The sequence below is a fragment of the Haliaeetus albicilla genome, chromosome 4 (assembly GCF_947461875.1).
Source record: "Haliaeetus albicilla chromosome 4, bHalAlb1.1, whole genome shotgun sequence".
NCBI lineage: Eukaryota > Metazoa > Chordata > Aves > Accipitriformes > Accipitridae > Haliaeetus > Haliaeetus albicilla.
Window position 1 is genome coordinate 31,319,076 of NC_091486.1, and position 15,868 is coordinate 31,334,943.

The following is a 15,868-nucleotide window of genomic DNA, read 5'->3' on the forward strand; positions in this document are numbered from 1 at the left end:
TTAAATCTGTAAAAGCTCGTTGAGCGTTTTTAAACCTTCGAGTTTGGGCGTAACTGCCACTTCGGTACCACGTCCGAGGTCTCGTGGTGGCAGCTTAGCTCACTGCACTCAGGGAATAAATACATCTGCTCGCTGCTGTTTCATACCAGCCGCGCTTAGGAGCGAAGGCATTTTCTGCTCTGCATCCCTGAATGGACACCCAGGGGGTTGGGTGGTTTAGTTTTTTCCCTGAGTGAGAGTTCCCAGGTGCGTCCCACCATCCTGTGGCCTGGCTCATGTGCACAAACACAGGGTTTCACTGAGGCGGCGGCTACCTGGTTTGAGGGAGTCTCTGGGCTTCAGGGCTGCTATGGCTATGTTAGCACTCAGCAGCTCTTCTGTCAGTAACAAAATGCTCCTGGAAACCTGTGCCCAAACTCACCCTTTCTATGGAGCTTGGAGTGAGTTCCTTCAGACTCTGAGAAACTGGAAACTAATGGAGTAAAGCTGGTATTTGTGCAGCAGAGTCAGGGGCTTTCATACAGATGGGACTGCCTGCTTGCATGTGATTTCCTTTGTTGCAAGGAATAAATGATAGAGAAATTAATTCACTTAGTTGTTTCGTAGAAGGTAACAAAATAGGTACTACAGAACACAAACATACTACAGTGCAGGCAGTGAATGCTATATAAAAGGGTTTGTGGGTTTTTTTTTTTTACTTTTTAGGGCTTTTTTTTAGATTTTAGATTGTAGGTTTTTAAAATATCAATTACCCTAAGCATTTAATAATTACTGCCACAAGAACGTAGGAAACAATAGAAGTAATGAGCTCTGACCTTTATCAGTATTTTTTCTGCCTTACGGTGCACCTGTGTGGTATGACCTGTCCTGACCAGTTTGCTGGATGCCACTCAAGGTGTGCTGTTCTCTACCTGTGTAAATGGCACTTGCTGTCAGTCTTCAGCATGGCCAAAATCCAAGTGAGAGATTTGAGGCCTAATCCTGCAAACCCTTCCTTGCATGAGGTGTCTAATTTCTTTTTGGTAAACAAACCTGAGTAAAACTTGCTCACTGGAACCTGTACCAGCATGTGGAGTTACAGGTTTTTCAGTGCAAGTAACGTTCCCTGCCATGGAACAAACTCCTGCTGTTTCAAATGGGAGTAGTACTGGGCCCTAACCCAGGGGCAGGAAGGTTCACGTCCAGCTAATCCTGGCTGCTAGAAGCTTATTTTTAGTTCAGAATTAGCTGAGGTTCAGCGTGAGCAGCGTGAGGGAGTATAGACCAGTTCACAGTGCCTCTTTCAGGCAACAGCTTCAAATGATATGGGAAAGAAACAAGTGGTAAGTTTGTGGATCTTTGAGTCTTACCAGCCTTACAGTCTGTTTTTATTTCTGATATCAACTGAATTTTTGGAGCGTGGGAAATGTTTATTCATGTATAGTCTTTCAATATAGTTATATAATACAAAATCTGAAAGTAAACTGCCTTTTTCTAGATGAGAGAAAGCGCAAGAGTTCAGTTTCAGGTTGTTAACAGGAGCTACTTATTTTTAGATTTCAGTTGTGTTTGACCTGCTGGTAAATATTTTTAAAAATATATTAAAATTAATGTTTTATCATATTTAAAAATATTTTTCATAAACAAGCTTGTTTCCTTTTATTGCTTTTACTATTGTTCTGAATTTACGACTTCATTAATAGAAAATACTCAGCTCACACTGTATACTGTGCAAGTACAATGAATGCATAAATTATTGCAGTATTTTGATATTTAAACAGAATGACTGGTAAGCTTTCCAATAAAAGCAGTACCTTACATGAAAAGTGGAAATTATTCAAGAGAAGTTGAAATGCAAGCTGTGCCTCACACACAGCTGTTAGGTAGATGTCCCTAATGCAGTGCCCATCAGAACTGTGGTAAAAGCATATTATTCCTGCGTCTTTTACATATTACATTTATATAACATCTCCATCAGGAATCTCTAGCTATTTAAGAGGTATACAAAGCAAATCATACTTAAGAGTGTTCTGACCATATCTGGAAATAGCCGTTTTCTGGGAGGTGGTTTCACGCTAACAGAAGTTGACTTTTGTCTCTTCTCTTGTCTTTCAGTGCCCACCTCGTGCCCTCCCTCCAGTGCCAAGGTAAAATCAGTTTATTCTGTGGAATTGATCATGGTTCTGTACTGCAATGTTTTTAAAAGTAATGAAATTAAGGGAGAGAAATAAGTTAAATAAACATCTGAGTAGTCATAACGGCTTTAAAAATAATTGCTTTTCTTGCTAATTTGTTGTCCCAGAACCCCTTAGAAGGAATACAAAGCATTTTAAAGTTTTACAGGGGCCAAGAAATTTTATTATGTTACCTCAGTTTTAGTACTCTCAGAGATAAATCTTTTAAAGGGTTTCAGACAAATAGCTACTTTAGATTTATTAACATCTACTTTAGTTTTATTGATATCCTTCTTTTCAATCTCTTCTTCCTTCCTTCTTTGTTTTGTTTCACGTTCTTTAGTTTATTTGAATCACAAATGATTCGGGAATTTCTGAAATTAGACTAGATATTCTTAAACAGGGGTATAGGTGTCTACTAGTTTGACATAGCATAGGGAAGAATTTGGGCTTTTTTTTTCCAGTGTGGAAGGAAAGGCAATTACATGGCTTTTATGATATGGTACTTAAGAATTCCTTAAAAAAAAAAAAAGGCAAATGCAATGTTCATGATTGACAACATATAGTTTCTTTTTAGTAATGTATGTGCTCAAATGTTTCATAACTTTCGTTGGTTTGTTACATATCAGGCAGTAAGACAAGTTTTAATTAGCTAGGCGATTAAAGCTTTTAATCTGATCCACAAGTAGCCAATCAAGAAACTGCATAGTCACGAACAAAGTGTTGAGTCTTGAAGATTGCTTCGTACCCTTAACTCTGTTGTACAAAACTACTCATTAAAGAGAACTAGGAGTGGGGATAAGGAAATGCATCACAAAAGCAGCAGTGTGAATTTCACTGTTGTGAATTGTAATTGATTCAAAATTAACTTTCTTCTTATCTTTGTTCCTTTTACATTGCTCTTCAACACCTTTTCTCCTTAAATGTGAAGCAGAAACCAAGGTGAGTTATTCTGGCATTAAAGAGAATTATAAACATTGGTAGTTCCTTTTGGTGTCACTTCATCCTCTCTTTAAAGAAAGAGCCTTACACTCTTTCTAAATGCAGGCTGAGTATTTAAACTGCATGGACACCTGCACTGCAATTGTTAGAACTGTCTGTTGTGTTTCTTTGTTCTCTTTACTGTTTGCTATTTCCATACTGAATCAAGGTAACTGAAATGTTGTCACTGTGCTCTAAACAAGAAGTTGATTCTTTACAGCATTATTCAGAGTATTTCCATTTTTCACTGAACGTACGTGTTGCACTTAAGACAGGTTCTTATCCTGTTTTCCTGCCATCTTCTGTACTCCTCCTGCTTGTGTAAACTGGTGAATTGTCATCTCACCTGTAAAAGGTGAAGGATGTCTTCACTTGTAAAAATGAATCCCTTTCTTAACTAGCAACTGAATGGCTGTTAATAAAAGGAGATGGAGGTTTCTCCATGCTGTGCACCTATACTTCTGTTTTATGTTCTGCAGATGAAATTCCACTGAGTCGTCCCAAAAAAAGGAAACCCAAAGGAAAGACTCCATTAGGTAAGGTCCTGCCAAGACTGAAAACTGTATTTGTAATCCTGGGTGAGACCTGTACTGTAGCCAAGCTTCTGACAGATACATGGGTTTCAGTCTTGTACTAATTTTTTGAGTAGTGTTCTCAGATAATTTATTACAATTTATTTTATATTGAACAACTGCAATCTTTTTCCCTGAAGTGGTGTCATTTTAGAACAAGTCTGTAATGCTAACTGAACTAAGTGAAGAACTGCTTTTTCTCCCAGTACTGCTAATACAGCATATCTTGATATTGAACTGAAAAAGTTCCTTTATTCCTGCTATTTTTTCCTTTCTAGAATTTTTGGATACTTCATTAAATAGTCATTTCCAGCTGTAAGCTGCTTGTTATGTTGAATGTGTTAAGTGCTTGAATTTTTGAATGAACTAAGATAAAACTCATGTAACAAATGGGCTCAGTGTCAGTCCTTGGCTAAATAAAGTCACAAGTTAATCATTCCATTATCATCAAAGAGTTAAGAGCCTAAAAGATGACTAGCACCAGGGCTTTGTATTTTTACAAGAAGCAGATCTGCAGAACAGAAATACCATTTTAAGCAAGATTACAAGTCTGATCTATTTTGATAAAGCAGAATGTGCTGATAGAATGTAGTGGATTTTGGTGGACCAGTTGACTTGGGTTCATATGATGGGTTGATGAGGTAACCCTCCTTTATTTGCTTAAAAGAGTGTACAATTGAAGTGTCACTGAAAGACCTTTAAATGCAATAAGTAGGGCTGTTGCTAGCAGGGTTTCCTAAGGATCAAGTTTTGTTTACTGTTGTTTTCAGTGACCTGAATGATCATGCAAAGTATGCACTGGCTTTGGCCATTACTTTGCTGGTGAATTTTGCATTTTAGCACAGCAAAGCTTTACAAAAGGTAGGAAAACCTGTGCTTGAAGTGAAAACAAAGATAGATTCAGTTATCATAAAAACTGCAGTACTCAAGAGAGCTATAAAAAGGCAGATGTGATGTAAAATGGAGAAGTAACTTTGTCCTCCTACTTCTGATCATGCAAATTGATGCTACTGCTGCTAGAATATTTGATGAATTCATGTTAACCTCTCATGGAAATATAGTTCCCCCAAATGTAGTAATTCATCTCTCAGACTGGAGTAGACATCCTTCAGTGGTTTTTTTCCTCCTCCTCCTCCTTTATTCTTGTGGTGTATGCTTAGCATTTAAATCTCCCTTTTATGCTATTTTGCCTTGGGAGGTATCTGTGTGAATCAGCTTGTAACAAACTGTTAATTTTTTCTTGTCCCTTGCATTATAAACTTTGCATGTAGAAAGGGAAAATACAGAGGTATAGTTCTCTCCTGTGGTAGATTTCTTTCAATCAGTCCTCTATTGTATCCCCAAATGGGAATTGTGCTGCTTCTTGGATACTTAAATTTCCCTCCTGGGCATGAAACTGTCAGGGTGAAAGGAGGGTTGTCAGCTATCACTTTTGTGTATTCTTACTTACCACATATATTTCCCAACTCTTATATTTCCTAGCTAATACGTTTTCATCTCAGCTGTAAGCTGGGCAAATACAGAGGTTCTGCACAATGTAGCAAAAGGCAGCTTTTTATTGCCTGTCTCTCAGCGGCTCTTAATTGAGGTTGCTGGATCTTTTCATCTGGTTTTCAGATGGCATTGTCCAAGCAGCAGTTCGTCGGCAGTCTGAAAGCAGTGAGCCCCTAACTCCTGAACCTCATAATGTCCCTCCTCAGAGGAAACGCAAGAAGAAGAAAGTACCTACTGGTATGTGAAATAATTGTAGATTGGAAAGAGCACTGAATAAAAGTTGGTAACGTAGAAATGTGATTGGCCAACTTGTATTTTGGCTTAAAACATTTCATGTGCTTTTGTACTTAAAACAGCTGAAAGTAATTTCTGAATGGTAGCTTAGAGTTTCAGTTTCTGATTTCAGATTCCACAGGGTACAAACCCTCATGCAAATAATGGCAATACAGTTTTGAAAGTGATAAAATAGATCCTTTTTATCATTCAAAGCTGTTTATATAATAACTGCTTATGTATTTAAGTGAATGTATTTCCAATTTTATGAACGCTGTGAAACTTTCATGTGTTTTGTTTTAAATCTTCAGATTCCGAGACCTCTTTTACCCAGCAAAATGTTGCATCCCTATTTCAGAATGGAAATGGCATGGATGTCCCTGAAGCTGAAGAAACAGTGATCCCCAAACAGAGAAAAAGAACAAAGTGAGACAAAACTAGTATAGCTCATAAGTTGGAGTAACTGTGATAGTGCACATGGCTGAGTAGTATTTTACATTGTCACATTACAAAAATGTAAAATCTTGAAGTGCACGATACCATTCAGCCTGTGCAATAAATAATATATGTGCAGTTCTTCCAGGGTTAAGATCTAACTTTCTTCACTTGTTTGTTTTATGCATACCTGGATGCATTGCAGTTCTGAATACATTTACATGAGCCTAATATTTCAGTCACATACATGAAAAAATTAGAAAGTGTAACTGCTTTCTTTCATTCTTACTATCTTTTCCTTAATTTTATGAGAAACTTAACTGCTTTCTCATCCTTTTTATTTGCCTTTTCTCCAAGAACTATGCCTTTAAATCATTTTAGTGCCCTTTCTACCAAAAGCATCCACTTTCTTGGCCTTGTATTTAGTTTATATGGGGGTTTTTTCTAATTGTTAATCTCTTGATATGTATTTCTTCCCACCTTATTGTTTTGACACAGGAAGGAATTTAAATAGAGAGAAAAAACCCAAAATCAAGGATTAGCTTTATGGTTTTATTTAACTAACTTCATGAGAACTTGAGTCCTTAAAATTATAAACGGGGGTAATTTTATGCAGGTCACTAGCCTGAACAGTTCTTAGCAGTCAAGTTAGACATGTTAAATGCTCAGAGGAGCCTTCAGGTTTTACATTTTACTTCCTATTCTTTCTCTGCCCCATTGTATGTTCTGTGCTGATAGGAAACCTCGGCCAGCTGAAATGCACTGTTCCAATGAGCTGGAAGTGGAGGAGGAAGATATCGTTGAAGATGAGCACAGAAAGAGCCCAGATCAGCAGCCAGTATTTGCTGCTCCCACTGGAATTAGCCAGCCTGTTAGCAAAGTGTTTGTTGAAAAAAATCGTAAGTAATCTTGTGATTTAAGTAATTTAGGGTCATTCTTGCAATTAAAGGAAGCATTATTGTATTTAAAATCCAAATATTGCAGTATTGGGAAGAATTTTAAAAAAAAAAAAAAAGTTTTCCAGAACAAAGATTATTTGGAAATAAATATACATGATAGTTTTTCAACAGTGAATGTTAGTGTCGCTGTGCTGGCATGTTTGGTTGAATTTTTTAATTCCATGGTGTGGGTGAAAAAGGCTGTTTGATAGTATGCAGCTGAGCTTATTTGACCTAATACTGTCACAGTACTTTGAGAAGAAAGTATCATTTACTACATTGCAAAAAGTCCTTCAAGTGGAAGTTTTTGGTTGTTCGTTTTTGTGCTGTTTTGGTTTTGTTTTTTTTTTTCCATACCAGGGAACACTGAGTAATTACCTGAAGTGCGTTGCACATTCTTAAATCCATAGCCTGACCCACCAGGATGCATCACACTGACAGATGCATCCTACCAGGATGCATCACACTGACAGATGCATCCTGGTAGAAATGTAAGCTGACAAAGGGCAAGAAGTGGGGAGAAGAAATTTTCTGATGGAACTCTGATGCTTACAGCTTTTTAACACTAATAAGTATTAATGTAGGAATTATGATGGAAGGTAACAGTACTGTCTAAAACTAGTTTCCTCATACTTTCAGGGCGTTTTCAGGCAGCCGACCGTACAGAATTGATTAAAACCACTGACAATATCAATGTACTTATGGATGTGAAGGCTTCATGGACTACCAGAGATGTTGCCCTTTCAGTGCACCGAAGTTTCAGGTAAAAGATAAATGTTTTGATGTAAATAAGCAGAAATAAGGGTTGGCTTGGGTTTTTTTTTCTTCTCCCTGAAAGTTAGCAGCTTTTCTCTATCATTGTGATGTATCTTTATTTCTTTTGGATTTTCCTAATAAATGATGGTTCAGGATGCAACAGGTACAAAGTTTCTCAGTCCACTAGCTTTTGGTATTTATTGTCAAGAATATCTGCTTCTAGTCTAGACATCACTAGACAGTGTGAAATGCAACTTATAAAAAGAATAACTAAGGAAGTCATATTGCAAAGATTCAGACAAAATCTGAATAGCAAAGAGATGGATCTGATAACAAAAATATTAGAGACCTACAGAAAAAATGTGTTACAAAACGAGATTCACCCATCAGCTGTATGACCAGAATAAAAATCCCTCAATTCAGATAGTTCTTCAAGAAAAACCCTGGTTGGTGAAAAAGAGGGAGGAGTGAATTTGGACTGGGGCATAAGCTTGCACACAATAGCAAAAATGATTATTGTTTTTTAATATGTGGTTGTGTTATGATAAAGAATGGGAAGATGAAGGCCATTTTCTTCTCTGGTGTATTTTATCTGGAAGCCTGTGCTTCCTTCTCAGCTTTTTCTTAGCAAGGAAGATAATGAAAAGATTGACTTGAAGACAAGTTTAAGAGCATTGTGTAAGTGTAAGGGGCAGTGGTCTTGAGAACCTACAGGCAGTGAGTGAAAGTATTTGATTCCTGTAGCAGTAATGAAGTAGTGATAGGATCAGGCAGAACATCTCGGTTTTCTTTGTTAAGTGCTCAGGTTCTGGTACAGTCTGTCAAGGGAGGAAGCAGAAGTCCCATTGCTTAGAATTTTTAAAACTAGATCAGAAAAAGCACTCAGAAACAATCTGTAAAAGGCTGGGATCCTGTCACGGCAGCAGGGTTGAACAGATGGATTCATAGACCTTTTCTATCTGTAGTTCTTTGCCAATTCAAGATGTTAAACTTGTCTAATATTCTTTTCTTCATTCAGGGTGATTGGACTCTTTACCCATGGCTTCCTTGCTGGGTATGCTGTGTGGAACGTCATTGTTATCTACGTTTTGGCAGGAAATCAGCTTTCCACGGTTTCTAACCTGCTCGAGCAGTATAAGACGCTAGCATACCCAGCTCAAAGTTTGTTCTATTTGTTGCTGTCTATCAGTACAGTCTCAGCCTTTGACAGGTAAAATATGTGTTTGAAAGGTGTATGTAATTTGTGTGCAATCTGTTCCTTTCTCCTTCCTATGGCACGTTTTGATCTGCTGTTGATGACTTCTTGTGATACACTTAAGAATGATTTTACACATGGCTGGCTATACAGATAAAGGGTGTACTTGTGCATTCAGACCTTTGTTACACATTTCTGTCCATTGCCTGCTGCCTCGCATCAATGTCCTGGTGCTATCTGTGTGATCATGAGGTGAACCAGATGGAAAAGCTGACCTGTTGGGTTTTTTTTTTTGTGGGGGAGAGTGGTGGAGAACAACTGATGTTTTTATGGGGTTACTTTTCACGTGAATCCATTGCCCAGTCAGGTTTGCAACACAGCTGTGTAAATGGTTTTCCTGGCTTAGCTAGGGTTTCTGCATTACAGCTTAAGAGTGGGAATGAACAGAAAGAGGAGCAAAAAAGACCATAAACAGAATGGATTTATAGATGTTTCTTTTAGTTACAGGTAGTTTCCATGGCAGCATAATAAGCCAGGGGAGGAGTTGGTGCTATGGAAGAAATTGTGTCTTTTTTTTCCTGGAGTGGTGGCAGGGAGGAGGCCTGAGTTACTCTTCATTGCTCCTGTAGTGGTGTAAGCTATGTGAGCAGTTACATTAGCATAACTTGGTTGGTGGTGTGGACACTAAAATGAATGCTAAGGATTAGAGAGGGGACAGATCTCTCTACATTCTCCATGTTCCAGAAGGGACTGCAGTGTGAAAGCTACAAACCTCATGGAACATCCTCCTTAGTTTCAGTCTTTCTTGGATTTGGCATAATGAGGACCATTGCCATGTGTGTGGGATAAAGTTGTGTATTAAGGCACTGTAACAGAGGCAGAAGAAGGTGTCTCGCAAAAAGTAAAAGAACAATAGAATACTATTAGAGGAACAATATTATTATCTTACTGGGCTGTGTTAATGACCCTTGTTTTTGTTATCAGGATTGATTTGGCAAAAGCGTCGGTTGCACTGAGGGGCTTTCTTACCCTAGACCCAGCAGCAGTAGCCTCTTTCTGTAAGTATTTTGAAGCTGATAGGAAGTTGTCCAGAAAAGACAGTAAATGGAAGAATCCTACATACTGTTTTCAGTGAAATCTTCCTCCCTCATGACTTTCTGCTTTAGAATAAGTGACTTGCTCAGTAGTTTAAAATAGCTTTCAAAGGCTGTGAACACTTTGCTACGTATTTTTTTAAAGCATTTGCAATAGTAGCATTAGTGGGGCTGTTAGCGAGAGAGTTCTTTTCCCACTTCTGCATACTGAACACAGACCTAGCAAAAACCAAAATCACAAGATACCACCTTTGATGTAGCTGATGGATTGCAAAAGTGCAGAAACCAGATTTTGATGGGTCAGGGGAATGTTGAAGAAGAAAAAATGAATTAAAGGAAACTATCATTGGAGGCAGTGGAGTGAAAGGAAAGAAAATGTAGCGATAATTATCATGACATGATGAAGACAGCATTTTGGGGGTTTATATCTGACATTACTAATTCAATTTTTTCCAGTGTACTTTGCTGCTCTTATCTTATCCTTAAGCCAGCAGATGACATGTGACAGAATTAACCTCTACACACCACCTTCAGAAAATGGCAGCATCTGGTAGGAAACTTAAGAAATCATTTCTGTAAATTATAACATAGCTCACTTAGGAATATTAGTCAGACTGGTGGATTGAAAAGGTTATACAACTTACAGAAGAAAGTATTAATGAAGGATTTCATTACTAAACCTGCCTTTGTCTGAGCTTGTCCTGAATCTTTGATAATTTCACTGAAAAATGAGAACTCAAGGAGGGGTTTGGTCATGTTGGTTGCAAATCCATGACACCTCAAACAAGAGCCTGTTGGAATGATGATGAAAATGTTATCTGACAGGAATGGTAAGAACCTCTTTTGCTGGAAAATGGGACCCTAGTGAGGTAACCCTTTTGTGTTCAAGGGCAGGCCATTCTGTAGAGAGTCAACACTGGTTTTGAAGGAGATAGATAGTCTAATCTGTCCAAGAAATGAATGTCATGGTATTATGAAAAAGTGGTATGTCTGCCACAGGATGCAATGGCTTAGCAGACACAGCTGGCATTAAATATGAAGCGTTGTTTCATGCTAGGCAATCCCATCCAAACCTGTTACTTTCTGAAGTAGATATTTAATGGACTTAAACTCTAGTAACACGAGTTTTTAAAATAGACCAGGAGAAGTAGAACAAAAGCATTTACGTGAAAATTAGCTGGTTTGGGTGGTTAGATTTTTCTTCTTTTTTTTCAGGGCTTCTGTAAATGTTGAGTTGTTTATTAAAAAGCCTAGATTCTAGTAACAAAACCACAACCTGCTGCTGTTATGACAGCAAGAAAAGTGTCAGCTAACTTAAATCATAACCTTCTTAAAGCCCTATCTCATCTACCCTGCAGCATCTGTACACAAGTCCTTTCACTGGCTTTCAGACAGACTTTACTGACTTCCTGTTGACTTGCCTTGCTGCCTCATGAGAAAGTGCTTAAAAATAACATCGATTGATGACATTGTGTGGTGTCTTTCACCACAGTAAAATATGACCAGGCATCTTGATTTTTATTTTCTGTCTCTTGGCCAAGAAAAGGAATTTGCTGTTGAAATCTACAAGTGGATATTCTCTGTGAGATAATGGGGTTTCTTAGCTGACTTGCTGTCTTTGGTAGTCGCTCTCTTTACCAGGCCTTTGCAATGCAAGACCATCAGGATAGTACAAGTACTTCTGTTTTCACGTCTGGCTTACCAAGCTTGTTTTTATGATAGTCTGTTGAAATTATTATTGTAACCTGTATGTACCAGCAAATCCCTGACTGATGGGTTGATGTGCTCTTCCCAGGATGGCAGGTACTGAGGAAGAAATTGTTCAGCCATGGGTTGTGGTGAATCTGGTAGTGTCTATTCTAGTTGGGACAAGTTGGATCTTCTTGTCTTACCGACCAGAGCTAGACCACAGTGAAGGTAGGAAACATTAATAGGCAAAATGTTGTTTGTTCAGGCTTTTATCTGCTGTGCTCTGTGTTTGGTGTTCAAGACTAGTCCTGAGAAATTTTGTGGCTTCAGAAAAACAAGCATCTCCTAACAACTTTCCAAAGTAAGTGCTTCTTAGGATGCTGGTCTCTGTGTTTGTTTTTATAAAGAAAAAACAGTAATTCAGAAAGGAAAGAAAAGCCTTGTTTGTCCTGTCTGAAGCAGCGTGACTTTTGAAACATGAGAGAGCACGTGCCTCTTCTTCATTGAAGGGAAAAATAATTTTTACTTTAACAAGATTTTGAATATTTGAAATGTATTTATTCTGCTTGTGTTTTAGAAAATTCCCCAATATTATTAATGTTCCTTTTGCTACAAATGCTGAATGCATTTCAAGTTCAGTATTATTTTCAATAGAACATTGCAGTAGTTTTGGGAACTCCAGAACTTTGAAAAGTCAGATTTGTGCTTGCAGAACAGGACTTCAGATGAGGACTGCTTGTGTTGGTCCAGGCTGGAGGAGGGGGCAAGCAAGTCATCCCCTTTTCTTAGAAGATGCTTTGCTACAGACTAGGCCTTCTTCCTTTTGTTGTTCCAAATGGGATCCAAAAGGTGTATCATAACTCAGCTTTCCTATCAAGTGCATGCAGCCTGGGACTTGAAGCTATGCTGCACATAAAACTCCTAAGTTTCAACTTAAAAGTCAACAGGTATCCAAAGAGAATCATGAGTTGAAGCACAGATTTGTGTTTGGGAGGCTGAAGAAGATTCAACATGCTTCTTCAGATTACTTTAGAATTTTAATGTACACATTCCTTTATTTCAGTGGCCCCAGTTCTGCTTATTTCTAATAACTCAATGAGTTAAAAAAAAAACCTAGGTGGCAGCCTTTACAATCTTTGATAGTAAAATTTATAATATGTGTTTAAATTGTATTTAAAATCCATTTTTTAAATAATAAAGACTTATTCAAGGAAGCCAGTGGCGGGATTTAACTCTGGTTTTGATGAACTTTTTTGATATTTACATGTGCCTCCTAAGATTAGAAAACCTGATTTGGACATTTCAAGAGAGAAATTCTATTAGGACTTATCCCAAATAGTAGAGAAAGTTTAGTCTACTAAGGATGAGGTAGCAAAAACATGTGCATCTCAAACCTGAGTGGATAAACCACATTGTTGCATGTACAGATTGTGTAACTTTTACCATTTTGACAGGTTGTTGGAAAACACAGCCTGGTCTATATGCTGAATGTGCTATTTACAAGACAGAAAGTACACTTACACTGAGGGTGCAGTATAGATACATAAGGGAACCCAGATACAAGAAAACTCTACCCTCAGCAGCACAGAGCTCCACAAGGTCTACCTCATCAGTTGCTTAGCGTGCCTAGCTGAATTTCTCCGCAAGGAGCTCTTCACTGCTGACCTTAGGCTGTCTCCTGTGCCTGAGCTGCCGTGGTGACAGCTAGCTGTGAGCAATGTCATTCATGATTCTTTCTATCCCAGGTTCTAGTGTTGCTAACTTACGCTGTGATAACATACAGCAGATTTATCCATAAGTGAACGAGTCTCTAAACAGAAATCTTCATTCTTGAGTCTGAAACTCTCAAAATTCCAACAATCCCTCAATCTAGAGTTGTTTCAGTGTCCAGGTTGAATGCAGGATGATACTGCATAGGATCAGCTGCTAACATCGTCGCTAATTCTGTCAATTTGGGGAGGCAACGATAGTTTTCTAAAGACAGTGGTGGCCCTTGCCATTGCAGAGTTGTTGATATTATAATTGGGAAGAAAAGCAGGAGGCTTGGGGGAATGCTAGAGCACTTTCCAGGAATAATGAAATTGTATTCAGGTGAAACTTTTAAAAGAAAACATAATTCTTTTCTTTCTCTCTTAGAACTGATGTTTCATGCTGAAATAGAGGAATTTCCCCAGGGAGATATCATACCCAGAGTCCAGCCATAGTGTGGAACAAGCATCTGCAAATATTGTAGCTGTGACTGATGGCTCAACATGTTGTGTATTATAGCCATGTATTATAACTTTCATAAAGAAAAAAATGTATTTTTATATTGTATATATTTGATTTTGATCTTGATCTTTTTATGTATGCTACAATTTCCAATGTGATTGAAAACTTTTATACTTTTGCTTTTATTTTATGAAGTAGATTATCTCTAGTGCATAAAGTCAAGGTGATTTTGTAAATACTGCTACCTGTATAGCCACAGAAACTAGGTGCATGCAGAAGATCAGGTATTCAGTGCTTTTTTGACTGCTGTACAGTCTTTGAACAACCTGCTTTTGTTACTAATGCTGATACAGGAAATAACTATTTGCCTTTTGACCACTTAATATTTGTTTAATAATTCTGTTGGCCTTGTTTGTTCTTTCAAGGCTCACTTGCCAGGGCCTGGCGCCTGTGGCGTCTGTCAAGGGTTAAGCTTATCAGGGACTGGTATTCCTCAAGGACCGACATGCCAAACAAAGGGAGTGATAACAGGAACTGCAATGTTAGTCTTACCACAGCACTTGTTAGGACTTGTTAAAAACTGCTGAAATCACCAAGTAAGAAGAGAGCCTGTGTAAATGACTAAAGTTTATTTAGAGGACAGAAGAAGAAGAGGAAGATAAGACCCCTGAAGAAGTAAACGACCACCAGAGACAGATCTGAGCCTGCACAAGATGACATAAACATTTTAGAACTGCTGACACAAGTTTTTGAACTAACCCCACCCCAACTTATACATATGTGTATTTTGTATTGTGTAACGCTATGAATATGTATGCTTTGGTGTAATAAATATCTGGCTGCTTGCTGAGACAGTGTGCAAGCTTTGAGGAGAAATCCCCTTGCACTCGACACCGAAATAAACATACTTTCTTTATAACTCACTCTCCGAGTTGTATAGTTTGATCCGCCTGTCAATCAATGCTGATAGGAGTTGGCTTACCTGATTTGGCTAAATATTCTCTACAGATTAAAACAAATCTTATGAAGAAAATAGTCTAAGGAAGATTGTAACAAGACAGAGCTAAGAAACATAAAACCCACAAAGTTAGTAGGCATAAAATAATCTGGGTTTAGTTGTCATAAAAAGTATTTGCTAGAATAAGGGATTGGATTGTCAGGGATTTTGCTTAGTAATTCCTTAAAAGAGGACACTTTATTTTTCATCTCAATTTAGTTCTCTTGACTAAGGTCTTGATGATAACAAGTTCTTCAAGTTGATGTAGATACAAGAAACAGAAGTTTTAATGTTGCAACAGTTTGGTCAGCTAATGAATACCTAAATGCATCTTTTAATCAAGCAGGGTATTTTTGGGTTGCCAAAAGGATATATGTACGTCCTGTAATTTCTCAACAGTCAGGATGCATAACTATTACAAAGCCATTCACAGGAATAGTGTTCCGATTTCTCCTTATCTTGTATGGCAAGAGAATAGTGTTATTCACTGCTCTTTCTAAAGAAACTTGGATTTCACAGATGTTAAAGATGTTCCTACTTCTACCTATTTTGATGGAGATCGATTTCCCCAAAAAGGATGTTTGTTGTTTTGTGTTAGGATCATAGAATAGAATAGAATAGAATGGTTTGGGTTGGAAGGGACCTTAAAAGATCATCTAGTTCCAACCCCCCTGCCATGGGCAGGGACACCTTCCACTAGAGCAGGTTGCTCAAAGCCCCTTCCAACCTGGCCTTGAACACTTCCAGGGAGGGGGCATCCACAACCTCTCTGGGCAACCTGTTCCAGTGCCTCACCACCCTCACAGTGAACAATTTCTTCCTAGTAACTAATTCAAATCTACCCTCTTTCAGTTTAAAGCCATTACCGCTCATCCTATCACTACACTCCCTGATAGAGTCCCTCCCCATCTTTCCTGTAGGCCCCCTTTAAGTACTGGAAGGCTGCTATAAGGTCTCACTGGAGCTTTCTCTTCTCCAGGCTGAACAAGCTAAGGTCTCTCAGCCTGTCCTCATAGAGTAGGTGCTCCAGCCCCCTGATCAGCTTTGTGGCCCACCTCTGGACCCACTCGAGCAGGTCCA

At 38.3% G+C, this 15,868-nt stretch overlaps 1 protein-coding gene across 1 annotated transcript; it reads left to right on the plus strand.

The window, feature by feature from the left end:
• The first annotated feature begins 3,529 nt into the window (after positions 1–3,529).
• On the plus strand, positions 3,530–14,714 carry TMEM237 (transmembrane protein 237). The gene is made up of 10 exons (XM_009925152.2): positions 3,530–3,670; positions 5,324–5,437; positions 5,785–5,899; positions 6,647–6,807; positions 7,486–7,609; positions 8,621–8,812; positions 9,782–9,855; positions 10,348–10,441; positions 11,687–11,808; positions 13,717–14,714. Exons 1-10 carry the CDS (start codon positions 3,577–3,579, stop codon positions 13,782–13,784), a joined length of 1,158 nt encoding a protein of 385 aa, XP_009923454.2. The 5' UTR covers positions 3,530–3,576; the 3' UTR covers positions 13,785–14,714.
• Positions 14,715–15,868: the final 1,154 nt, after the last annotated feature.

What these genes read in the sequence shown, in the direction of transcription:
- TMEM237 (XM_009925152.2), top strand. Translation starts at nt 3,577, where the DNA reads ATGCTGTGCACCTATACTTCTGTTTTATGTTCTGCAGATGAAATTCCA. An exon ending in AGTGTTTGTTGAAAAAAATC is followed by an intron (nt 6,808 to 7,485) that starts GTAAGTAATCTT and finishes TCATACTTTCAG; the next exon opens with GGCGTTTTCAGGCAGCCGAC. An exon ending in TCAGAAAATGGCAGCATCTG is followed by an intron (nt 10,442 to 11,686) that starts GTAGGAAACTTA and finishes TGCTCTTCCCAG; the next exon opens with GATGGCAGGTACTGAGGAAG.